At 40.0% G+C, this 25,047-nt stretch overlaps 3 protein-coding genes and 3 non-coding genes across 8 annotated transcripts; 1 reads left to right on the plus strand and 5 right to left on the minus strand.

Moving 5' to 3' along the window:
• Positions 1 to 484: 484 nt before the first annotated feature.
• Positions 485 to 6,380, minus strand: nop56 (NOP56 ribonucleoprotein homolog). Its single transcript, XM_085406050.1, has 12 exons — positions 6,255 to 6,380; positions 5,497 to 5,586; positions 5,298 to 5,412; positions 4,798 to 4,962; positions 4,394 to 4,592; positions 3,518 to 3,705; positions 3,009 to 3,160; positions 2,712 to 2,812; positions 2,005 to 2,153; positions 1,674 to 1,795; positions 1,274 to 1,393; positions 485 to 1,025 (listed from the first exon to the last, which is right to left on the minus strand). Exons 1-12 carry the CDS (start codon positions 6,255 to 6,257, stop codon positions 714 to 716), a joined length of 1,716 nt encoding a protein of 571 aa, XP_085262176.1. The 5' UTR covers positions 6,258 to 6,380; the 3' UTR covers positions 485 to 713.
• LOC146669451 (small nucleolar RNA SNORD57) lies at positions 1,487 to 1,554 on the minus strand. The gene has a single exon (XR_014911900.1). It is a non-coding gene; the product is annotated as a small nucleolar RNA SNORD57 (small nucleolar RNA).
• On the minus strand, positions 3,251 to 3,369 carry LOC146669452 (small nucleolar RNA SNORA26). The gene has a single exon (XR_014911903.1). It is a non-coding gene; the product is annotated as a small nucleolar RNA SNORA26 (small nucleolar RNA).
• LOC146669453 (small nucleolar RNA SNORA51) lies at positions 4,062 to 4,197 on the minus strand. Its single transcript, XR_014911901.1, has one exon. It is a non-coding gene; the product is annotated as a small nucleolar RNA SNORA51 (small nucleolar RNA).
• mlnl (motilin-like) lies at positions 5,496 to 12,453 on the plus strand. 2 transcript variants are annotated; one of them, XM_085406053.1, is made up of 6 exons: positions 5,496 to 5,635; positions 8,890 to 9,067; positions 9,489 to 9,620; positions 11,658 to 11,759; positions 11,980 to 12,085; positions 12,223 to 12,453. In XM_085406053.1, exons 3-6 carry the CDS (start codon positions 9,507 to 9,509, stop codon positions 12,228 to 12,230), a joined length of 330 nt encoding a protein of 109 aa, XP_085262179.1. In that variant the 5' UTR covers positions 5,496 to 5,635; positions 8,890 to 9,067; positions 9,489 to 9,506; the 3' UTR covers positions 12,231 to 12,453. The 2 variants fall into 2 exon arrangements, with proteins under 2 accessions (XP_085262179.1, XP_085262180.1); XM_085406054.1 differs by having other exon boundaries at positions 9,495 to 9,620.
• Positions 12,454 to 12,592: 139 nt separating this feature from the next.
• On the minus strand, positions 12,593 to 25,047 carry LOC146669455 (retinol dehydrogenase 11). 2 transcript variants are annotated; one of them, XM_085406052.1, is made up of 6 exons: positions 24,534 to 25,047; positions 17,150 to 17,389; positions 15,045 to 15,134; positions 14,811 to 14,873; positions 13,878 to 13,987; positions 12,593 to 12,957 (listed from the first exon to the last, which is right to left on the minus strand). In XM_085406052.1, exons 1-6 carry the CDS (start codon positions 24,691 to 24,693, stop codon positions 12,778 to 12,780), a joined length of 843 nt encoding a protein of 280 aa, XP_085262178.1. In that variant the 5' UTR covers positions 24,694 to 25,047; the 3' UTR covers positions 12,593 to 12,777. The 2 variants fall into 2 exon arrangements, with proteins under 2 accessions (XP_085262178.1, XP_085262177.1); XM_085406051.1 differs by having other exon boundaries at positions 12,597 to 12,957; positions 14,685 to 14,873; positions 24,534 to 25,031.

Here is a 25,047-nt window from a genome sequence, read left to right on the forward strand (position 1 = left end):
ACCCTGTATAAATACACACTGCAGTTGTTTCAGACCTAAAAATTTAATATGCTGAAGATCTATAGACAAGAGTACATCAGATTTTCTTCTTGCATTAAGTTATGATTAAGCTTCAGTTAGCCTCTGCACATAATTGCCAAAAACTAGCCTTTCAGAAAGTCTGTGCAGGCATGACTATTTTAGTTATGTCAACAGTCCACACGAAAATATGTGGACTAGCCTCGATGAGCAGTGGTGTATTGAAATGTGCCTGCCTCCTCTCCATACCGATGAGGACATTCAGTACAGTGACTTTTAAATGCCAACTTATATAATCAAGGTCATGTGTGCCAGGTGAACCGACTGGACGGGGTATGTTACAGTAGTACATGACTACTTTTTTTGGGAAAGCTTCCCAATGATGGTTTTCAGGAAATATTACCTGTTAACAGTGATGCTGCTCCCCCACCCCCCCAAAAAAAATGTTTTTAACAAAAACAAAAAATCTTGAGAGGCAATTTATTTTCAGAAGTGCAGGTAAATTCTACCGACTCCAAGGCACAGTTATAAGCATTCATTAGCAAAATAACCTGCATTCATACAAAAATAAGAGACAGTACAACAAAGCTACTGATATACTAGACATACAGTTAACGCCCTTATGTAGGGGTTATCTGAATTAAAGCAAAAACTGTACACAAAAATAAGAATTTTATTGTCCACACATCCATTCTTTACTCTGCAGCATCTTTTTTCTTCTTTTTCTTTTTCTTTTCAGTCACGGGTGTTTCTGGGGTTTCCTCTGGCTGTGTGTCCATAGCATCAGTTTTTCGCTTCTTTTTCTTTGCAGGAGTCTCAGTTTCCTCAGCTCCATCCTCGGCATCTGGAGCTTCCTCCGACTCTGCTTTTCGTTTCTTTTTCTTCTTGGCTGAAGTCTCTTCTCCATTTTCTCCAGAGGGGGCCTCCTCTGCCTGTGCCTCCATCTCCTCAGCTGCTTGTTTCTTCTTTTTCTTCTTAAGAGTGTTGTCCTCTTCTCCATTCTCCACCTTCAGACAATAAATAAATAAATAAATTTAAATATCAGAAACACTCTTTTCAATGCTTGGAAGCCTGAAAGCCCAATGGCTGTGATACAGCTTTAATGTACGACTCTCTTCAGTGATCAAGCCCATTGATTAGGACCAGCCAATGGTTCGGAGTCTTCTTATATGGCATGCCGTACACTGAGAAGAGACCATGTTTGGGTCCCATCTCAAATCATAACATGCCAAGGCCACAGAAAAACAACACTTACCTCTGCGTCACCGTTAGCGTCTCCATTTTCTCCAAGTTCTTGTAACTTCTTTTCACGCTTCTTACGTTTCTTTTCCTTCTTCTCTAGTTTGCGTTTGATCTCAGCTGCAACATCAGTAGCCTAAGATGAGGAGAGAGAGAAAAAAAAACCCCCACGACAAATTCAGTTAAATCAGGGTAAAACAATGAGATTTTCCCCAGAGGTCCAGGGGCTGCATCAGGCTCATTAAATCAGCTTTTACCCTCACTGAGATGTCAGGGAAAGATGTCTCATCACTTACAGCATACAGAGATTGAAAGAATCAAAGATACTTTTGAAATGTCTTACAGGAACTTGATTCTCCATTTGTTAGGCCTTTGACAAGACATTTAAAAATCAATAATAAAAATCTCAAGCTAACCTCTTTGAGAGCCTCTTTCATGACATCCACATTTTTCCGTGGTACATCGCCGGTCTCATAGAAAGACAGCCGCTCTTCTACCTGTTCACGCAGCTTGTCACCAAACACGCTTGTGGGCAACTCTGTAAGAGAGCGAGAAAACTTCAGCTTAATCAACAAGCAGCGGATTATACTTGACTAATCAGCGTCCCTAAAAGACATGTGGCTCTGCTCAGGAGAAAGCTTCTCAACACCAACCCTAAGGCTGAATACTGTTGACGAAAAATATGAGCATCACTGCAATGATGCCACATGTATGTAAGCCGATGCAGGCGTGTGGTGGGTCACTCACCTGAGAAGCAGTCGATACGTGAGGCGATCGTGCACTTGTTTGCCAAATATCTGGAGATGCGGCCTTTGTTTTTGGCAGCGGCACGGCCGATGAAAGTCGAGTGGAAAATGAGGCCGTACTTGGGGGTGTTTCCACGCGTTTTCAGGGCTCTGTGAAAATACAGCTGCTTTCATAATCAGGATGAACGGCAGGTGTGAAATGTTACCTTTTCACAGTCTATTGGTCAAAGTCTATACACAGCAGTTAACCGGACTTGAAATACGCAGGTTTAACATGCAGTTTATCAGGAAGGACAACTACCAGTGACATGAGGTTCAGCCACATCCAAATGGCAGTACACACATTAACATATAGAACTAATATGCCAGCAACTTAACAGCTCCCTCTTGTGGACAACATTAAAATATGCACATTGGAAGGCACTTAAAAGAACACGTTTCATACGACTTAACTTTGCAGCTACGTGGACGCTATCGCTAGAATTTAGTTTTAGACACTGTTGATGGTAACTTCAAACATTCTGTACTGTTAGCCAAATTTCTACCTCTGTGCTGTGAGTGGGTGCTCAGACTTTGGGTGTGCATTTGGGCGAGCAGGATCACTCCAGAGGAGACTGGGTCTTCTCCAGTCACCCAGCTCTGCTCCAGCCCAGCCCTGCCATCACTGCAGCCACTTTTTTCCCCAGCAGGGAGGGGGTGCCCCAGTACCTGAACAGGGCCTTCTCTGCTCCCAAGATCTGAACCGTGGATGCTGGATACTTGGCGAGGTTGGTCAGACTGCCGGCGTGGGAGATCAGACGTGCTCCAACCTGGAGATAAGACAATCTGTTATGGCCCCCTTAAGCAAAAAAAAATAAATCACAATTTTGACACTGGATGCACAACACAGTATGAGGACCATCAGCACCGAATACATTTTTCATCACACTGGCTCAGTGGATTGACAGATTTTGGTATAACATCATTGGTCCGTGTGTCGGGGTTAAAAATAAAACTTCGACTCACCACTTCTCCAATCAAGGCTGCCAGGTTTGGAGCCACTTGGCTCATCTTAGACCGCAGATACTCCTGCAGCTCCAGCCGGTAGGCAGCCAGAGACACGACACGACTCGAAAACCTCTCGATGTTAATCAGGTCAATGGGAGATATATCCATACCTGAAGACCAAACCAGAGGATGATCAGCATTATATTTTTAGCAGGTGCTGCATTTGTGACATTTAAACCAGTACATGGCATGAAACGTGAGATTGTTTCTCCCGACAGGATCCGCAGTGAGGATGCATGCCTTCACTACAGGTTTATGAGAGAACTACTCTACCCCCCTGTGTTAGACACCAAGGACACTTGTAGTCCAGAGTGGGCAAAAAAGGGGCACAATGTGGAGTATGTGGATGAGCCAGAGTCAAGCTGGCATAAATTAACTTTGGATATGGATGAAATTAACTTTGACCCAAGCGGGATGTGTATTTGTGAAATTATGCAGCACATACTCTGAATGTGTGGTGTACTCACCCATAGAGGAGCGTGATGCATCCAGGATGGCCTGAGCCTTGGCACTGTCCATCACCACCTCCTCTAAACTTTCTAGGTTCTCCTCTGACAACTCCTTCCTGTTTCCAATGAGCTGAGCCAGGCGGCAGTACATCGAGTTGTCGGACACAATTTTGATGAGCTCCGGAAAGTGGTAGCCATACCATTCACTGTAGATAAACAAGAGGGTGTTAAAACTTTGAGTGCAGGATTTTTGGACTAAACATTTAAATGCTGAACTACCCATTAAGATGGCACAAAGTTCAAGACTGCTGGAAAAATATCCCTTTCAAAATTACAGCTTCTCCTTCTCTTTAGATATCCAATTCTATTCACAGAGTCCTGTATCGGTAGGAAAAGCCTGGAGCTTTTAAGACTTGAATGCTAAAACTGACAATAACTGATGCCTAAATGTTCTAGATGATCTTGCACTCTGACAGTTTGCACCAGGATATTTCACACCAAAATGAATGCATGCGCCACAACACCCCAAACAGCTACAAGATGCTGAGCTAGTAAATATACACGATGTTCCACCCAACAGTGTTGCCTCACCAGATAACAGCTGGCAGAACAGAAGTGTTGGGAGTAACTGATGTACCTCCTGTTTCTATACAGTCAGCACTCTGAGGTGTGCTGTCTGTGGTAAGCATTAGGAGGACGCCCCAAAATGTGCGATACCCCGAACTACAAAAAGCCTGATGCAAATCTGTCAACAGAAAAGCCACAAAACTAGAGGTTGACATTAAAAAGAGTGAAAGATTAACAGCATGAAAGTTTAACATGTTCCCTAAACTGTTTAATTTTATGCAAAAACCAGTTAACCAGTCCTTTTACTGTGTGATGAAAATTTCCTACCGAACACGCATGGAGAAGGTGTTGATGTCTTTGTCCAGCTGATCCAACAGAGCAATGGACTGGATGATCATGTTATCTACCCTGTTGACATTAAACTTGACTTTAGCTCTGGAGTAGCTGTGGCCAAGACCCAACTGTGCCTTGGAGGCAGCCAGGGCAGTCAGACCTTTCACCAGAGAGTGGAAGTGCAGACGCAAACCTGACGGGACAGGACAGATTGAGAAGGTTTGCTGAGTGTTAAGAAGAACACCAACAGAAAAGTGCAGGTCCAACGGCTGTTCAGATTTTCAGTATGAACCTTCACGAGTTTCAGGATCACAAGCTCACATCACAACAGTCCACATTATTTTATAAACAGTATCGTTTTGCATATTTCGAAATAACTCTCAGGTAAAAATTCTCACCTCGCGTGATCTCAGCCACCACCCCTCCAGTTTGGATTGAACTGCTAAGTTCTTCTTGTAACGCTGCTCCAATCTTGCCATCAGAAACCCCCAACACTGATTTTTTCTTCCCAGACTGGGGCAGATTGGTCTCTAGGAACAGCTTCAGGTCAGCATGAACTACACCTGCAAGGGATGGAAGAGTTATATCTGTAGACATGTGGTTGAGATGGAAAGCCATCTATAAACTGCAACATGGACTATTGTGATATTATTATATTAAAGCCCGATAATTTGCCATCTCAGAACAAATTGGATATATAATTAAAGTAGTCTCATTAACAATTATTACAGATAAAAGAACAAATCAAAATCTGTCCATGTCTTTCCTCAGGTGTTCAGGGTTGATATGAAACTGTCAGCACAATAACTCAGTGGATTGACAGATTATAAAAACATCATTACAGCTGAGAACTTTTCCACACAAGATTTTTAAAGAGAAAAATGATAATCATACATACCTTCAGAGATGGCGTTCATGTTCTCCAGGGCAGCCTGGGCCGACTTAAAGGGGAAGAAGGCGGCTAAGCTCACCATGCTATTAAACTTTCCGAGGCTCAGCACGCTCGCCTCCACCTGACACAAAAGCACAATTATCAGTGCTCTGCTGAAAGAGCACACAAAACAGATAGTACACAGGAGTTAGGGAAGGGGACGCACCTGGGGCAGCAGCATGCCGATCTCCTCCACTTCTTTGACGGCGAATAGCGCATAGCCCGCCGCGTGCTCGAACAACACGTGCAGCAACACCTGGGGAAGGTGATCGTGCACAATCGAGTTAGACGACAGATGTCAACAGGTAACACTTGCAGCCAGCAAAAACAGGAAGGTGTTTCTAAAACTACGTTCAGATCAAGTGTTTATTAGTCCCCACGTGCTGACCAGCGAGACACAAGCTAACTTCACTTTCGACTAATTCCTAAGCTAAGATTGCAATTTTAGGCATAAATGTGCAGTAGCTTTTTCAAAAGTGTTTTTCTACTTCAGGTTTAGTTACCATTGCTTCGTCGTAACTTTCACACGTAACCACGTTGCAGTCTCGATGAACCCACGTGTCGACCTAGGCCCGCGAATAACGTGCTTGCTAAGAGCTAGCTTGTGCTAACACGGCCCCTAGAAAAGTACAATACCTGCTACAGCACTGTCAATATAACAGTGCTTCTGGTACGACTGCGACTAACACAGCTGGACACATCATTAGTCACTTTAAGTCTTTAAAGTAAGATATTTTTCCAGCTAATGTCAGCACTAGCGGAACTGCTCCCCAAATGTCGGAGGGCCTTTAGCTCGACAGAAATGAACTAAATCTAACTAGACATTTGTACTCTTAAAACCCAACTAACTGCAAAGAAACTTAAAGTGCATAGTTTAATGAACAATTTGCAGTCATGCCAAAATATCCAACCCGCTCAGCTTACCATGATTGGAAAATCTCCGCGGCAGCACGCAGTTCGTGTCTGCTATGCTGCTTCACCTCAGCAAAAAGACTGCGTCCAAGCGTTTCAGCAAACTGCAGCGCCGCCCCAAATCCCGCGGTAGCAGCTTTGACATCGCGAGACCCGACCGAGAAAGCTTCAATTTGCTTCCTTTCCCCAATTTCCTATGCTGAAGAAAAAAAACATTAAAATATAAGGTTCTAAATATCTATTACGGAAGCGTAGAGCTACGGAAGCGTAGAGCTGCCACCCAGGCCAAAGAAAAATACAAGTGTATCACGTACGTTATAACGTGAAAAGTTTATTGTTCTAACAAGATACTTTTCCTGTTTGTACAATATACATTGTACGAACGTGATAATTATGTATATTGTAATAACGTGATATTATGTTGTTCAAACGTGAAAAGTATATTGTACAAACATGATAGTATATTGTACCTGGGTCGTGCCTGGGTGGCAGCTCTACGCTTCCGTAATCTATAGCCAGGGACTGTAGTTTAAAAAATACAGACTACCACATCGGCAGACTACCACAATTGATTCCAAATCTTACAATTAATATGCGATTTTGAAGTCCAGTTCAGTTTTAATTAAAGGCGCTTAACAAAAGCATTACATTAGCTTTTTAGGAGTTACAGCAATTTTTTTATACAGTGTCCCCCCGGGTTAAAAACTAACTGTACAAAGTAGCATCATTTTAAATAAGATTTATTTATTTTTAATTGAAGGAAAATCCTATCCTGAAGTCTGTAAACCATAAATATCACCAAATGCTTTTTTCTTCCTTGAGATGCTCTGTTATGCTGGCACTCTTGCCACTTTGGTTGCTGCTTGTGTGTGGGTCTTTCTGGATTCAGATTTGTGTTTAATTACTTAAAAATGCTATATTAGGTTGGGATCAGATAAATAGGCAATTGAAGAATATCCCATTTCATTGCCATGGCTCACCAGTTGCTTTTGCATTATCCCTTGGGTCATTATATATTTGCACTGTGAAGTGTTGACTAATCAGTTTTGCAGTATTTGGCTGAATATGAACAGAATACCACCCTGTGCACTTCAGAATTACGTCTTTAATAATCATTAGGTATTTCTCTCCATATTTTTCTCTTCTTGTCATTGTGGTATAATTAGTCAACATTTACAACACTTACTCAACTTTGCAGGTTCTTTATATGTTTAATGGCATTGTTCTTGAGTGTACCTAGTGGTTTGCACCTTATTTTTATCCATGAACAGCTCTCTTGATCGTAGACTTGTTACAATGACATGGTTACCAAATCTAACCAAGTCAAGTGTTTTTGTGAATGTTTTTTTAACTCCTTCAGTTGCATCAACATTTCTTTGGACCTCTCATTGAGATTAACTGTCAAAAGCACTTGAATTAACGCCAAATGTTTCCAGCTGCTTTATTTGTCATGAAACAAGGGAGCAGAAAATTGCTTGTTAGGGACCTGTCCAGTTACCTTTGATCCTTTGAAAATGGGGGACTTTAGATATCAATGACTGTAATTCCTAAAAAGTTAATGCAATGCACCCCCTGAATTTGCTGGTCCCCCCACAGTGTCCCCCCACCTCAATTCTCGGAGAGTGAGTCTTAAGCTGCTTCTGCTCAGCTCTGCTGAGAATCATTAGTTATGGTTGGAATCAATCAATCAATCAATCAATCAATCAATCAATCAATCAAGAGTCCAAGAGTAAAAACATGGCATTGGAAGTGAGATTTTCCCCCTTTAAAGGGAAAATCCCAAATTCAGTACCCAGTGAGTGATGTCTTGAAACATTTGCTGTGGTTTTTGATTCTGTACGCCAAAGTTTAAAATGTAGATTTGAAAATATACAGCATGGTTTATTTTAAACTGTTTATACATATTCTTTACTAGTATTATAATATAAAGGTTATACAATTTCCATAATTTATCCCAAAGACTCTAAATCTCTAAATGTTACTTTAAAATACATACTCTAGGTGTTAGAAAAATGTAAGAGTCATAGTGTGTGTCATAGTGCTGGTGTTATATAAAGTGCTAGAGAAGGCATACAGAGCTTCATCTATGCATTTAAAATGTAATAAACCACATAGAACAATAGCAATGCCTGTAATAAACACTCTTGCTGAGTATTCTGACAACAAAATAAAAATAAATTGCAGTAACATTTCGCCATCGTGCAGGAAATAAGTCATGAGGTTTCCAAGGCACAGATGCATGTGGTTCTGTATGTGCACAAACACAAATTAGTAGCAGGTCATAAATGTCAGAATGTGTTAGATAATTACTTGGAGCCAAGGATATATGACTGACTTCTTTGAATAGACTGTCGAAATTGTTTCTATATTTAACTCAGTGCCTCAAACGAAAGTCACATAAAAATTGAGATTTACTTCTCAGTTTGCAGTTTGTCTTTTGTAGGATGTGTTATATACATACATGAGTTAATTCTACTTCCTGAAATGAGTAAAAATAAATGATTAAATGACTACTTAGATATTTTAAAAACTCTGCACAGTATACATTCATCTTATAATTTATACATACCAGTGAAGATTAGGTGAGCATACTAACCTAATAAAAAAAAATGAGCCAACCGTTCCTGAGCAATATTTGTGTTTCCAGGACTATGCTTGAAGGAGCTTGTTGAGGAGCGGATGTGAGGGAGGACAGTGAAAAGCTTAGGGATCAGGAGAGGGCTTGATATAAAGGCTGACAGCGACAAGCTGACACTCAGACCACTGGAGCTCTGCTCATTTTAAAGCACACTTCCTCAAGCAACTAACCAACGCTGACACAGCACGTGAGTAACTCCTGGCTTCTTGTGCTCCTGTCTCTCTCTGCCTCTAGGTCTTTCTCGTTTGTCTTTCTCTTTGATGTTCTGTTTTCATCTACTCACATTTGTGCACAGACCTGTCTTGCTGGTTGTAAATATGACTCCAACCTCTTATCTATCTCTTATCTATCTTGCTCCTGGAGGAGTTTGTTGTTCTACCCCCCCCCCCCCCCCCCCCCCCAGTCTTCTCCCTCCCTATCTCTAATGTATTTCCCAAATTCTGTATTACATAAGCATGAGATTCCTTGTGTTTCTTTGTCCGCTCTTGGTTACGTGCTGCATGTCATGTCAGATGTCGACCACAGCAAAATAGAGCCCCTTGGCCACCTTCAGACTGTATTGTGTGTGAACTTTCTGCTCTGTATATACCAATGTGTATGTTTCTAAGGGACAGAGAAAATTGAGCATGCGTGGAGCAGTTGCTGGTTGTGTGGTGCTGGTGTGCCTGATGGCGCTGCTGGTTCAGAGGACGGAGGGACACATCACGTTCTTTAGCCCAAAAGAGTTGATGCTGATGAAGGTAAGCAGCATGTGTGCACAGCTAGGGCTAAATTAGAGCTGAAAGAATTGGTCAATCCAGACCACAAAATCAGTCATGATTTTCAGTCATGAATCAGCTGTTTAGCTCATTGGTGTATGATCCCAAACTTTTCTGAAGGTTAGGATTAGTTCCTTTTACATACTGGTAAACTGATTACTACTGTTCCTGAAAAACCAAAAGGCTCTGTGAAATAACTGAAAATATTGTGGAATATTGCCTACAGACTTTTTAATGTAGCAAATAAAGAATTGGCCTATTAAGTTTTTGTTGTTGTTTTTTTCCCTAGCAAATAACACAGTAAGTACAGTCTATTTATGTAATGAGCTTGCAAAGAAAAGCGTCTGGACTTCTTTAAGTTACTTGAAGACGTTTCACCTCTCATCCGAGAAGCTTCTTCAGTTCTAAGGTCAAATGGTGGAGAGTCCCAGATATAAACCTAGTGGGAGTGACCCCCCACAGAGGGACAAAAGGACCCCCTGATGATCCTCTAATCGCCTGAGCCAAGGTGTGAACCCACACCCAGTTTCACACCTTGGCTCAGGCGATTAGAGGATCATCAGGGGGTCCTTTTGTCCCTCTGTGGGGGGTCACTCCCACTAGGTTTATATCTGGGACTCTCCACCATTTGACCTTAGAACTGAAGAAGCTTCTCGGATGAGAAGTGAAACGTCTTCAAGTAACTTAAAGAAGTCCAGACGCTTTTCTTTGCAAGCTCCTTTGACTACGATGACCTGGATGACTGAGAACCTTCACAGACATATTTATGTAATGCTTTTTAGTGACAAGAGTCACAAAGGATGAACAACATTTAAAAGTTAAAATTAAAATCAATGGAGAAGCATATTAAAACAGAATAAAAATAGATAAAAGCATAAATAACTAAAGAATGTCAACAAAAGGCCTCACTAAACAGAAAAGGTTTTACCTGTTTTTAAAGGACTCCACAGAGTTGGATAAACAGAGCTGGAGTGGTAAACTCTTCAAGAGCTTTAGTGCCACAGGCTGAAAGGCTGTGTCTCTTCCTAGTCTTTAGTCTAGTATGGGGACCAACTGGTAGAGCTTGTGAGTGAAAACAGCAAGCAGAAGGGTGTTTAACAAGAAGTTGCATGTAAGTGTGGGAATTTTAAAACAAATTCTCGACTCAACTGGAAGCCAACATAAAGAGAATAAAATTCGGGTAATGCAAATTCGCTTGCAGATGTGAAAGCGATGATTTATCTAACCCGGTAAATAAGGTGTTACAATAATCTAGGTGTGGTGACACAAATGCATGAACAATTTTCTCTAGTTCAAAGGTGTGGACCATACTTTGCGATTTAGAAATGCTCCTTAAGTGAAAGTAACAGGAATGTGAGATAGATTTTATGTGTGACTCAAAGTCTGAGGAGTCGAATGTTACACCATGATAACGAACACTGGTCTACGCAGATGAGCGAAAGGAAGCAATCACTTGACTGATTCTTGAATGTATTTCAAGAAGAGCCATAATCATGGCCTCAGTCTTGTTAGTTTAAAACAAGGCAATTACCGAAGCCACTGACTAATCTGTGATGAACAGTCAGCTACAGTGGACATCTGAATATCATTAGCATAGAAATGATACAAATTCCAGAAAAAAATTGAATCAAAGATTGATGCATGCTAAAGGAAGGATGGAAAAGGAAAATAATCATGGATCCAGAATTGCACCTTGTGGAATCTCACACGGTAGAGAAACAGTCCAAGTGGAGAATTTGCTCACTCACTGAGCTTATGTATAGTTTATGGCATCACTTTACTGCATTTTGACTGTCATTTTTCACTCTTTTCTAGAATTTTTCAGTTTTGTAGTTCTTGACCCTCAGGAAAGATATAAAACAAAATTTAGATTGAAATGAACTGCGATTTGTTTCACAAGATGAATAAAGGTTATTTTAAACTGTGACTTAAAGACAGAAGACAAAGCTTCTTAAGAAATAAAAAAAAAGCAGCTTGTCTCATTTTGTTCATCTATGCGTGCATGTGTCCGTGCTGCAGGAGCGAGAAGGGAGAAAGGACATGGAGCCTCGATCAGAGGATGGCCAGTTTGAAGAAGTCACCATCCAACAGGTTCCTCAGACAGAACGTGGTGGAAATCCTGTGAGTGCTTGCGCACACAGACAAACAAATTGCCTTCACAACTAGTGTAATATTTTCAATCCAGTCACAGTTAAAACACTTTTTTAATTCAACATAAGGCATTATGTTTACGTTTTATTTAACCTTTATTTATACGGGTAGTCCAATTGAGACTCAGTGTCTCATTTATAAGCGAGACCTGTTTCAGACATTAACACTTATGTGTGCATATTCTGCCCAGGAGAAGACCGTGGAGATTTCTGTCCGTCTTTCACCAAAACAGCTGGATCACGTGACTCCAGTGCTCGAAGAGATCATCCATGAAATAACCCAGGGGCGTCAGAAAGGTATTTGATTGGTGCAAGATAATTGGTGATAAGTCACATTTTTGAAAAAGCCACAATATGATCTTATCTAAAGAACCTTAATACATGCATGCAAATCTTTGTTAATCATAATGTTCTCTCACTGTCTGTCTCTGCAGCAAAGTAACAAGGCTGATAGCATGAGGGAATGAACGCTGTATAAATTCTTCGAAAAGCACAGAATGATTGTGTCTTACTGAATTAATCAATAAAGGGAAGTGATTGTGTCACTCATTCTAGTTTGCGCTGTAATTTCTGTGAAAGCATTTTGGCTTGTTGGCCACAGGGTGTCAGCCTCTTTCCCAGGAGAAACTGATTTCTCTCAGACCTCAAGGAAATTCATAACCCTTTATAGCATGATGGTTACACAGACGTAATGCATATTCTGAAAAATCATTCAAGCTATTTAGCAATGATCCCAAGGGACACAGACACAACTTGTAAGATTTCACTAAATGTTCCTTTAAAAAGAAAGAATTGCACTGAGTGGTCACTGTTGGGTAAACTTTATTAATAAAAATACAGTTATTTAAAGAAAATGTGCATGCAAATTACTTAAGGCAAAATAGTAAAAATCAGACATTGTGGTGGCAGAATTGCATAGGCAGTAGGTGCAGTGTGAATGACTTTGGAATTTGACCCCTCTTGTTATCAAACCCTCCCAGCTAGTGGTTTCAGAGCTTTGATGTCAGTCTTTCGCAGAATTCAAAGTCCTTGACCGCGAGGGCAGCATCCCGAGCTAAAGGGATAGGCAGAGTCAGGGAACAGTCGCTATCAACATACTTTCCGGTTACACCCTCCAGCTCCTCTGCTACAGCACAATAGATTGTGCTCACTGCCCCTGCTTCTGGTGACTGAAAGGGAGATTAGGAAAGGTGGAGATGAAACATGAAAATTAAGGTCAACAAACATCCTTAGAGCTACAAATATGCAGCTGGAAAACATGTAATCCCAGCCCTGTTTTGTGCCTAGTTAGAGCCAGTTGTTGAGCACTGGATGACACCACAGATACAAGTCACAGATGAATAACTTTCCCTTACAATATATTGTAAGGTAATGTTAGGGGGTGCAAGTATATAATAATTCTGCCTCTACACACCACCACAGTGAATGCTAAGTCAATGTCCGACTGAAGTATTAATTCAAGGGGGTGAAAATCCTTGGACATTACCAAATGCACCAAATACTGCACTGGGTAGGCTCTTTAGAAGTTTTCTGGCAAAGCCGCATTTGGCCTTGCTAAAAGCTACCAGTGGTTTGTATTGTGCTGTAAACGTTCTGTATTTCCATTCCAGGTGTCTCTTGATTGTAGACTTTGACAATGATAGGAAAATGTAAAAGTCTGCACTTCAATCACTTCAGTTGTTTAATATGAAATCTATTTTGGCGATTGAGAGAGGTAAAGTTACAAAATTGGTGTCACTGTTCAAAAAGTTGTGGACCTAACTGTAGTTTTCTTTTCCCACTTTGCAGCAGATTATCCCATGTTTAAAATGTCAATATAAATGCGAGAACAGATGTATACATCTGAGAGACAAGGCTAAAAATGAAAGAGATGAGGATACAACCACAAGGGGAAAAAAGCAAAGAATAAGAACAAAGGATTCCTAAGATTCCTACAGCAGGAAAGCTTCATTTTATACTTAACCACAGATATGTGAAATGTTTTAGCGCTTGAACTTGTTATTCTAGTTTTAGCAGTTTGGTTTGTGCCATCATTGAAACAGTCTGGATTTGGTATCTTATTTTAGTTTGGTTGCCTGTTTCAACTTACCTTGAAAAAGAAAAACCCAATAAGGTTGAAAATCCAACGGACCCAAAACGAATAGTGTCTCATTACTTCTGTCATCACAATACCGGGGTGGACGGAGTTTGCAGTTACATCTATGTAATGATAAAAGTACAACAAAAAACAACACTGAGACGGTCACTGAAAAGGTAAGCACTGAGGGTTTGATAGGATGTTGAGAAATTAATTTTATCCTAAGTATTAGAGGCTGGAGTGGGTGAAGCAGATGGAGCTGGCCTGTTTTTGATGGTACAAACTGAAGTTCACAGTTTGTCCACACACTCCCACAGCCTCACAGGATGTAACATTCTGTAATGAAATAACATCATCCAACAAGCCACCGTTCAGCCTCTAATGATTGCTAGAGATTGACTTTCAGCATGATGCAAAAACTGAAAATGAAAGTTTAATACTTTCTAGAATCTAGAATCTCTCAGTATTTTACCAGCATATTTTATGAATATTCAAGGCCAGTTTCATCTTTCAGATTTCTTAGAAAAACAGACAAACTACTGTATAATGTATGGGGCAAACAATACAAATACAGAGAGGAGCAGGAAGCCCAACAAACAAGGGTCCTATGAGAATAACTTTTAAAGACTGATCATCATCAGAGTGCATTATTATTTAAATCACATAAAGCCATGGCTTATGTGTATTTTTAAATCTGAATGTGATCATCATCCATCTTTTGTTACTGCTTCTTATTTTGTCATTTATTTTCTTTCAGTGCTCTTCCAATGGCAGAGATCCCTCCTGTACATTCATAATATTTGCTTTCCTGTAGCCTACCTGTGCCTTTTAGTCTGCGTGCTAGCTCGTTGGTACAGATGATATTGTGCAGCTTAGTGTTGTTGTAGACTTGATCCATGAAATAGCTCAGGTTCTTGCCGTGAAAATGAGAAAAGTCCACTTTACCCCTCTTGTGGTTGACTGAGCTGACGCTGATGATACGGGATGGAGACGAACTCTTCATCAGGTCTGGAAAGAATATGAAACACGTTGTGGCAGCAAGGATACGATGAGAAGGGGAGACACCAAAAAAATGGCAGATATTTAGGATGACCTGACAATTGCAGGCAGTAGTGTATTATGCATTTCGTTTTCTCAACACAGTACATCCCCTGTGTTAAATAGACCCCACAGTCTTACCCAGCAGCAGGTTGGTGAGAAGAAAAGGTCCCAGGTGGTTAGTAGCAAAAGATTCCTCAAATCCATCTTTGGTTATGTTCCTTGGTAAACCTGATTGATAAAAAGTTAAATCCCTAGAATTAAAAGTTGATCTAAAAGTTGACGTCATAAATCAGACTAGGTTTTCTAAGGTTGATGTTTAACACAAGGCTAGCACACCGTGTACCACTCTCTGGTACTCTGTGTGGTGTTTTAGTACAAGACAACTTCAGAAAGTTGGAACACTGCTTACATAATGCAATGATTTACAAATCTCCGCTTTGTTTGGCAATGGAACATAGAACATAGTGGTGCTAAAAAGAAACAGATGAAGGAACATGATAACATGAACGGGAATAAAAATAGCATCTTAAAGAGGCAGAGGTTCTCAGAAGTAAAGATGGGAAGTGTTGAAAATATTTGGCATATCATGAAATTAGCAGCTAGAATACTTTATCAGACAAGAATGGGACAACAATCCTTGCCAAAAAGTCTAGTAGCTCCGCAGTTTGATGCATTCGATGTCCCCAGACATTTACAGACTGTTGTTAAAAGAAGAGTGGATGGTAACACCCCCCCCCCCCCCCCCCCCCCATACTTTAAATGTTTACGTGTTCTATCTTCTAAAATAAAATATTGGTTTATGAGATTTGCAAATCATTGCACTCTGTTTTATTTACATTTTACGCAGCATTCCAACTTTTTCAGAATTGTACTTGTAAATATTTGCGTTGCTGCCCTGCAAAGTCTGCCATACAAATTCGAGATCGGAGATGTCAAATTGATTTTAGATCGTGGGACACATATGTGCCACTTTAATCGTAAGCGACCATCAAAACTCCCCTTTATGTCAGTGTAAAGTAGTTCAACTGCACATTTAATCTCTGAAATATGGCAATATAAGATAAAGATGTGCTAATTAAACAGCGTGTCTCAGTTTGCTTTACATAAAAAAAAGAAATCCTACTGTAGTAAAAGAAAGAAATCTGTAGAGTTGTAATGTAAAGTAATGTGTAAAATTACAGAAAAAGTTCTGGTAGCCCATTGTCTAAACTGTCCAGTAATTATAAAGCAGAAAGTTTTTGTTAATTCACAGACATTTGTCATATTTTATTTATCTATTTATCTATTTTACTGCGGACACACAAAATTGTATAGCTGTGAAAAAGAAACAGGAGCTTTTCTGTGGTTTATTGTTTATCTATTACTTTATTACTTTGGTGTGGTATGAATGGCTGTGGATGAGATCTGTATAAATGTGTCAAATTGATGAAAATACAGTTTAGGTGCAAAATATATGCCATCCTTCAAATTTTCCAAAGACGTCCAGCAGACCTGGTTGGAGTCTTTATTAGGCTGATTTTGGCTTCCGGGCCTTATGTTTGGCACCCTGTTCTAGATTGTTTAGCTATTGCGAAGCGTTGCTTTCTGTATCCAGTCACGACAATGATCCATTTGTTTAGGCCCCTGATTTCTGTGTGCATCTCCTCAATCCCTGCTGTCATGCTAGATGAAACTGTTGTTCAATGATTCACTCACTAAACAAAAAAACCCAAACAGACATGTTTTTGTGTGTTTTTGTTTTTGTTGTTATGCATATTAGAGCTGGCTTTTAATTTTCGACAAATTAAATTGAATATAGTCCCTGGCCAGCTGATGTGTTTTACATTAGAACAAGCCTTGCTTGCTGTTTGCTCGCCAACTTTAGTAGAACTGCATTTTCATTGATAATTTATAATAGCTAGCTTTTTTTGCTACATCTCACAACATTGTGTGTTAGATTACTATTTTAACACAAAATGTCCAAATGAAACGCTCAAATTGTCTCAAATTCTTCCAGGTTTGACCTTGTGATGTACAACAGTGTTGCTTTTATCTTGTAAAAATGTTGCCATTAATCTTTAGAATTTAGATTTTTTTTCCATATTTGAATATATTTTCCCCAAACAGTTTCAAATAAAATAAGAAATGTAATTCATTTGCCTATTTCTAGTTTGTGTGTATGTGCTCATCTTCATTTAGTTATGAGCAGTGAGCGTGATTTGGTGGTTGTGTTGAAATCCTCGGACCGGCTCTGCTTGTATCACCTGATACTCCAGCATTGTTGACGAGGATGTGCAGCGCCTTCTCCTCTTTAAGAATCCTCTCAGCAAATGCTCGGACAGAGTCCATACTGGAAAGGTCCACCAGACGCAGATGTACATCCAAGTTTCCTGTTTTTTCCCTAATTTCGTTAAGTGCTGCTGTGCCCCTTGCCTCACTCCGACAAGCCAAGATAACACGAGCCCCACGACGTGCAAAGTCCAGGGCAATGAACTTTCCAATCCCTAGCAGAGTGGAACAAAACAAAACATTACTTGTTGAAATATGCTTAAATAACAGATTAATCAAAAGACAGATTTACATAAGGTCTAAAACCTAAAACAAACGTTATGATTTTATTCTAAGTTTAAGCAGTTTTCACATTATCTGGGCATTTGTTCTGTGTTTTCTTGCATTTGCTTGCAGATATGCAGCTTAAGCAGAGTGAAGCAGATCTTTATTGCTCAGAAACTGTGACATGTTTTATACACACATATATGTATGCATATCGCATATTAGTGGTTTTAAAACATATACCCAAATAGGCGAAGACCCGAATCTTTCTAAAAAAAAAAAAAAAAAAGCGAGGATGAACGTGAGGACAAACTACTAAAAGATAGTTGTTCTTATCTCACTCACTGAGGGAAGGTTAACTGATATCATGAAATGATGCAATCTTTAAACGGTTCTCCATTACAACCAAACCCCTTTAACATTTAGAACTGAAAGGAAAATATTTCCTCTCCTAAACCTTAGAGGGAAACAGTTTTATTTGAGAGCATCATGTCAGGTTTTTGTTGCAACTAAATTCAACTTTATTATTTCTATAGTGCCATTTCACAACAACAGTCATCTCAAGGCAATTTGAACTGATCCTGGAGTGTCGAAAGAATCCCCAACAATAACACAACCACCTCCGAGCAAGAAGTTGGCAACAGTGGGAAGGAAAAACCTTGTTTTATTATTAACCAGGTTCTGAGAGCTAGCTGCTGCATCACGTTGAGGGTGAAAGGAAAGAGGAGAGAGCAGAGAGAAATAGCTAAAAGGTAAACCATGGAAGAGGAGGTTATAGAGTTCAAGGTCGCCTGATCAAGCCCTAACGATAAACTTTCTCAAATGCAAACTTGCAATTGGTTTCACAGTAGAGGTCTTTAAGACCTGCAATTTGCATCCATTATCAATTTGTGTAATTCTACACAAATTGATGTAGTAATTCTACATTACTACACAAATTCTACTCTTTATTAAGAGAACATTACAGGACAATTACATTTCACAGTTTAGAATTCCCAATTAGTGTAAATCAGCATAAAAGAAACTAGGCTTCTAACACTAATGCTAATCCTGTCACGATCCTGGATCATAGACCCAGAGTTTTGTGGACTTTGTTGGGTCATTTATTGTTATATTTGATTTTCATGCATTTGGATTTTTTAGTTTGTAGCTTCTGTTCATTTCCATTTGAATTCTTGTTAGCGTCGTTTTAGTGTAGTTGCTTATGTGATTCCCCCCCCCCAGCTTTCTTCCCCCCATGTCATTCTATGTCAAGTCTTAGTGTCACATCTGTCTATTTCAGTGATGGCGTCCTATTTTATTTTGGTAACTGGTTGTGCTCTTTGTCTTTTTATACATAATTAATTCAAGCTGTTTCACATTCCCCACCTGTTTCCCATGACAACCCTCAATGTGTCTTCGTATAAACAGTGCCACATGTGTTTCACTATATTGCCTGGATACTGTTACTATGTAAATGGGACATTTTAGTTTCTATTCTGGGTTTTTGTTCAGACGATCTTCAACTGAGATATGTGGCTTGCGTTTTGTTTTAGATTTGGTCTTTGCATTCTGCATTTTGGGTCTTCGCTTTACACACTCTAAATCACGTTTTAATCAAGTCCCAATTCTTACGGTTTCCCACAACTCCCACTTTCCACGAACGTCTGGTTGGTGGATGACTTTGATGTTCCGGTCAGGAACTGTGGAGCTGAATTATCTCTTCTTTTGCTGGATGATCCACTGCAGCTTATGGGCAAACTTGTTTTATTAAGCAACATTTTTTTTGTCATCTTCATGCACATGTTATCATCTGGGATAATTTACAAACGGGCCTCAATTTCGACACCACATATGCTGAACACGTGTGCTGAGAGGATTTTTAAAAAGGTACACACTCAGTGAGATATCTTCCTTTGAAGTCATTTAAATTAGCAGCAAGGAAAACTTCAGAAAGACAAATCTAAACCACAAACACTTCCACATTTCCACTAATTGTCATTTGCTTTCAATTATCCATCATAGAGAGTGTATCAGCGTAGCAGACACACACACACACACACACACACACACACACACACACACACACACACACACACACACACACACACACACACACACACACGGGAGAGACTTCTTTGCTAGCTCCATAGTTACGTTGTGTGGAATCAGTTTGTTTAAATTTAATTAAACACACTTTAGTCAGAAATATGTTGCTAAGTTTTTTTATTAAATAAGTCATAAGCAACGCTACATCAGGTAATAATTGTCATCAGTAACTTTGATTTAGAGACTCCTATAATGACCAAAATTACAAAAACCACAAATAATACAGTGAGTCTTTCCCACTGTGTCTGATTGTTTATCTGACAGTCCGGTGTTAGTACCTTCACTGCACTGAACTAAATATTCTACCTCAGTCTTTTATTGTGGTCACAGTAGCATTCGAGCATTCCAAAGAGCTACGAAAGCACCTTTAACAGTGGCGTTGTCTTTGGGTCACTTTGTAAGTGCAAATTCAGAGTAAAACTGTTGGACAGACTCAATAAGCAGGTTATTTATAACACATCTCCCAGTTCACAAAGCGAGTATTACTGTTTTCAGTGCTTTCACTTATTCCCACGCTCTTATTCCCGCATAACTGGAAAATGTGTTTTAATTCCTCAGAAGCTGGAAGATGGGTGTTTAAGTATACACATATTTGTATATTTATATACACAGAGATAATCCAGTGTGTTAGACTGAAATGGTTGCAGTCTTTTCTGTGTTTCTACTCTCTTTCTACTTTGAAAGTGTTCTATTGTGTTTCTTTGACTGTATTCTAAAAAACCCCCAAAACATATTTGGGTAATGGTAAAAAATGAGGCTGTTGATAATCAGACATTTCCCAGAATTTTTTAGCTCTTTGTGGAATAATCTTGTTGTTGCACACATACACATTTATGCCTGACAGACTGTGCTGAATTTGGCATTTTTTTGCATCCATTTAACCAAAGAAATGGTAACAGATTATATGGCTCCTAGTAACAAAGTGGATAAAGTTACAATTTAACCCTCATCCTACTGAAATATTTAACAGGCATAGACTACCAACTGCATAAACTTCCTTGGGACATCAGAATAAATTACCTTAAGAACAATAGCAAATAATATATAATAGTGTTTTCTTTTAAAATGACTGTACTCCCCTTGATACTGTGTGATGCTTTAGTTTAACATCCATGCCAAACATTAAGTGAAGAAATCCATCTTAAGACTGCGTAGGGATATGGATACTTTTGACTGAGGTCCTCAGGGACCCCATGATATTTGTATTTTTTTTAAAAACACAGGAAACAGTGATGTGATCACTCCAGACTGACAAAGTCATAAAACATTTGGACGTGTCATGGCCTCTGGGTTACTGATCCAGGATTTTGAACTCAAAACACAATGCCCTGGGGCAATGACCCAGGGCATTGTGTTTTTATTCCCTCGTGTTTCCAAATTCTGTGTTAGGGTCCTACTCTTGCCACAAGGCTATACATCAAGCCCTAGAATGACAGGAAAAACAACTGTGATATAATGACAAAAAACCCCAACAAAAAACAAAACAAAACAGAAAGAAAAACCAAAGAAACTGAAAGGGTCTTTTTGACATTTGTACAAACAATTGCAGAACCAAAGAGTAAGCAACCATGCTCACCATGAATGTTCAGGGTGCTTACTCAAATCTTTGGCTCTCGGAGGAGGCGGACGCACTTTTTCTCCTCTCCCTTATCTTCCCTGCTAGTTCTTATGTCCTTGTCTAGTCTCGTGTCTTTTTTTGTATTACTTTCCCTGGAACACTCTCTCACAGTCTGTGTCTAAAACCTAAAAGAGAATTATGGATTTGATCAACTGGTCTCTGAATGCTATTGACACCCTTTAACGAGAAGTCTGGGCTCGGGAGAACCCGAGTGCCCTGGATGGACTTTCCCTGCCGGATACACGATGGACGGGTGGCAGAGGATCGTGTGCCTGGCGGGACTGTCGATCGAGGACGCTGAAGATATCTACCTATTTGGAACCATGATAACAGGGTTCTTGCTGATCGGAGCTGGCTTGGCCCTGGCTTATCGGAGAATTAAGAGAGCGGAACCGGCTGTTCAAATCCCCACAAGGCTGCCCGCTGGGATTGGAACGACAGGTGCGACTTCTCAGAAAGGGCTCACTGAAGGCAGCATGGTTAAGAGCTTGGAGGCGCTTACGACTGCAGTGAATGCTCAGAATAACACCTTTGAGCGTATGTATGTTGGATTACATCAGGAAAGAATCAACTCAGAACAACATCTCTGGGCGGAAGCTGGATTACACCTCGGATCAGTTGGCTGCGGTCGTGAGGTCTCAGAATCTGCTATGTGAGCAAAAAAGAGTGACAAGACCACAGAATCGACGGCTAATAACATCACGGAGAAGCTCGCAGCTATTAACGGGAGATTGAGAGACCAGTGTCGGAGTGTTAAAAACAGTTTGAAATTCTCAATTACCATCATAATGCGGCTACCCCTTCGGTACATTTCAATGCACATTCCAATTTTTTTTTCCTCACTACCTGGCCTGACCTGTCTCCCCAATGTGATGTTTGTATTGTATGTACGGTCGGCAAGGTCTGTCATCTCGGTTGTGGGCAAAAGATCTCATCTCATCATCATCTCAAATATTAGGTGATGTGCTGGGCATGAAAATCCAAAGCATCAAACATTTTGACGGCACATAAAAGGTGTGTAGCTAACATTGAATGTCTCCTTCCTAATCATTGTTGCCTCTACCTCCTACATTTTTACTATACTGGTTTTAGTGCTTCTCCTATTCTCTAAACAACTCTGTTACCTTTAGATTTAACCCTTCTTTGGCCCTGGGACCATTTTTGTACATTTTAGTTTTTCAGTTACAAGCCATTTGCACTGTGTTGAATGGAATATAGCCAAATTCTCTAAAAAAAAGTTTGGCATAATTTCATTTCAAAATTCAAGTCTGACTTCCTTAAATTAGCTTCAGTGGCTAAGCTAACAATACACATCCTCTTAGAGCCCTGGGGACCATTTTTGGCCCATTGACTTCCATTATAAACGCTATTTTTCACTGCAGAATTATTACCGTTAATGTCTTGGTGATTACTCATGTCTCCGTCTCGTTTTGGTCTATGAGCCTTAGAGTTGTAATTTTTTTATTTGTCCACCGGGTGGCGCCCTTGCTCCACATTTGATCCCTGCTGGAAAACAGCGGGCTGCTTGGATAGACCTGCGGGAAACGAAGCCTCATTTCCGGCGTGCAGCAGCGGCTTCGCCCGCTGATCGGGCGGGACCATTTTTCGGTCCCTAGGACCGTTAGAGGGTGCTTTTTTTTTTTTTTAGTCAACAGGAAATGACGTATTTGTTGTCACGTGGTATCGGACGTGTGGGCTGGAAAAAGCAGTCCCCGGTGATCGTGCCCCGGTGATCGTCGCGACTTACCCCGGCAACATGCACTTATTTCGGCCTAGAGGAGGAGCATTTGCCGCCTGGAGACCATTTTCTGGTCCTGAAAAAAATAAATAAAAGGCGATCGAAATGACTGTTGGTGCCAATCTTTAGTCCATCTAAAGGCCTAATTATAATAACAATTGAATATTACCTCAAATGTTTTTTTTGGAAAATATTCAAGTTTTATGTTTTTTGGGGCAAAAAAGCAGTGCGCTCATGTGACGAAACCGGGATATAAAGGGTTAAAATCCGCGAAATGTAATTAAAACTTGACATGAATATTTCAAGGAGAAGTAGGTCTAAAAGATTGGCTAATTTAAAGTGGAATAAAATATTAATATATAAATTTTTTATAGCACTTTTTTGGGCGTGGTCGATTAGGACCGATAGTGTGTGCAATGAAATGCGCTCCTGCAAAAAAAATAAAAGGCGATCGAAATGACTGTTGGTGCCAATCTTTGCTCCATCTAAAGGCCTAATTATAATAACAAACAAATATTACTTCAAATGTTTTTTTTGGAAAATATTTAGTTTTTTGTTTTTTGGGGCTAAAAAAACAGGGCGCTCATGTAATAAAACTGGGATTTAAAGGGTTAAAACAATGAAAATATAATTAAAACTTTATATGAATATTTCAGGGAGAAGTAGTTTTAAAAGACTGACCAATTTAAAGTGGAAAAAAATATGAATATATAATCTTTTTATTGCACTTTTGGGGCGGGACCATTTTTGGTCCCCAGGGCTCTAAAGGGATGCATTTTTAAGGGTCAGCGAAGGTTAATAAAGGCGCAAGAACTCATAGGTTAGATTGTTAGTCCTTGAATAAATGTTTAATGTAGGTGAAATTTTTGATGACACTTTGTTGAACACCCTTTGATCTGGAGTAATAAAAGGAATTTTTTGATTTTTTTTTTTTTAACTTCCAAGTAAACAATTAACATGCTTCAAGGTCACCTTATCTATATTAGTGCAGCACTGCAACTCCCGAAGAATGAGATTTAGCATTTTAGGTTTAGAATGACTTTAAAATAGATGCATATAGATAGATGCATAGATCATGGTACTGGTCATGATGAACAGCAATGGGAACTATATTCTAAGACCACAAAAACCTCCTAATAACTTTAAACAGCAGGGATACTGAATGCACACATGTAAGTGTCTGAGAGCTGAGAGGAATGAAAGCTGGAGTTAGAACCACTCCATTTTACCACAGAGTTTTGCCTCGATTTACGTCGCGGTCATGCAGAATCTTTGACAGATTTTTACACGATCTTATCAAAGCATCAAAGCATGTCGGCCGCTTTTCAGTGTAATACTTTTTTTTTGAAGTGCAACAAATACAGCCTCTCTTCATGTTCTTGCTGCTACCTTGTTATTTCCTGTAATTCCTGCAAATGAGACCCTCAATTTAGTGATGACACACCCTGGGATCACAATTGGTGGATAACCCTTCATAGCCATGGAATGTGAACCCCCCCACACACACAAAATAAATAAAAAAATAAGAATAAAATAACCCCCAAGCCCCCCAAACAAACAAACAAACAACAAAAAGACCTCAAGAATTCAGAATTTTAACAGCAAAATTCGCCTGCAGCTCTGTGTTAGTGGCTCTTAATATTCAACCAACCAGTATTGGCTCCCGTCACTATGGCAGTCTTCCCTGTCAGCCGCACGGCGCAGGCTTGTGGATTCCAGCGGTTTCGCATCTGCAGGCGCACAACAGCAGCCAGTAGCGCCGTCGAAACAGCCCAGAATGGGTGATAGAAGAAACCCAGCCAAGCCATCATCCTGCCGATGAGTCTAATGTCCGACTGCGGTCAAGTGAGCCCTCACTTACGAAGTCGCAGTCAAGCTAGCCGCCCCGCCAGCCGCACCTAAAATGTTGTTGCACTACTCTTACGCATATTACGGTATAGGTGCCGACTGGCTTAGAAACGCAGTGTTTTCTGTCCTGACACTATTTTACTTCACAATCCACTCCCAGTTTTGGTTAATCTCCACTTTCACCCCTGTGATCCACAGCCCAAATTACTGTATGATTCAGAGAAAATTAACAATAAAATTTACCCAATTTACTCAACTATACTTTTAATGTCCTCATCTTTGAGCTCAGATTACAGGAAAACTGAAAGAGGTGACGC

The sequence above is a fragment of the Rhamphochromis longiceps genome, linkage group LG5 (genome assembly GCF_057381845.1).
Source record: "Rhamphochromis longiceps isolate RC_006_pf linkage group LG5, R_longiceps_female_GT1.1, whole genome shotgun sequence".
NCBI lineage: Eukaryota > Metazoa > Chordata > Actinopteri > Cichliformes > Cichlidae > Rhamphochromis > Rhamphochromis longiceps.

Bases quoted from the DNA above. Each gene is read 5' to 3' on its own strand.
- nop56 (XM_085406050.1), bottom strand. The intron at 3,706-4,393 runs GTAGGAAATTTT...GTTTATCTACAG, and splicing joins ACCTTCTCCATGCGTGTTCG to TGAATGGTATGGCTACCACT. The intron at 1,026-1,273 runs GTAAGTGTTGTT...TATTGTCTGAAG, and splicing joins ACGCTAACGGTGACGCAGAG to GTGGAGAATGGAGAAGAGGA.
- mlnl (XM_085406053.1), top strand. From the start codon at position 9,507: ATGCGTGGAGCAGTTGCTGGTTGTGTGGTGCTGGTGTGCCTGATGGCG. The intron at 9,621-11,657 runs GTAAGCAGCATG...TCCGTGCTGCAG, and splicing joins AAGAGTTGATGCTGATGAAG to GAGCGAGAAGGGAGAAAGGA. The intron at 11,760-11,979 runs GTGAGTGCTTGC...TATTCTGCCCAG, and splicing joins CAGAACGTGGTGGAAATCCT to GAGAAGACCGTGGAGATTTC.
- LOC146669455 (XM_085406051.1), bottom strand. From the start codon at position 24,693: ATGATGGCTTGGCTGGGTTTCTTCTATCACCCATTCTGGGCTGTTTCG. The intron at 17,390-24,533 runs GTTGGTTGAATA...CCACTCTGCTAG, and splicing joins AGTGACGGGAGCCAATACTG to GGATTGGAAAGTTCATTGCC. The intron at 12,958-13,877 runs GTAAGTTGAAAC...TCTCCCTTTCAG, and splicing joins TTGGGTTTTTCTTTTTCAAG to TCACCAGAAGCAGGGGCAGT.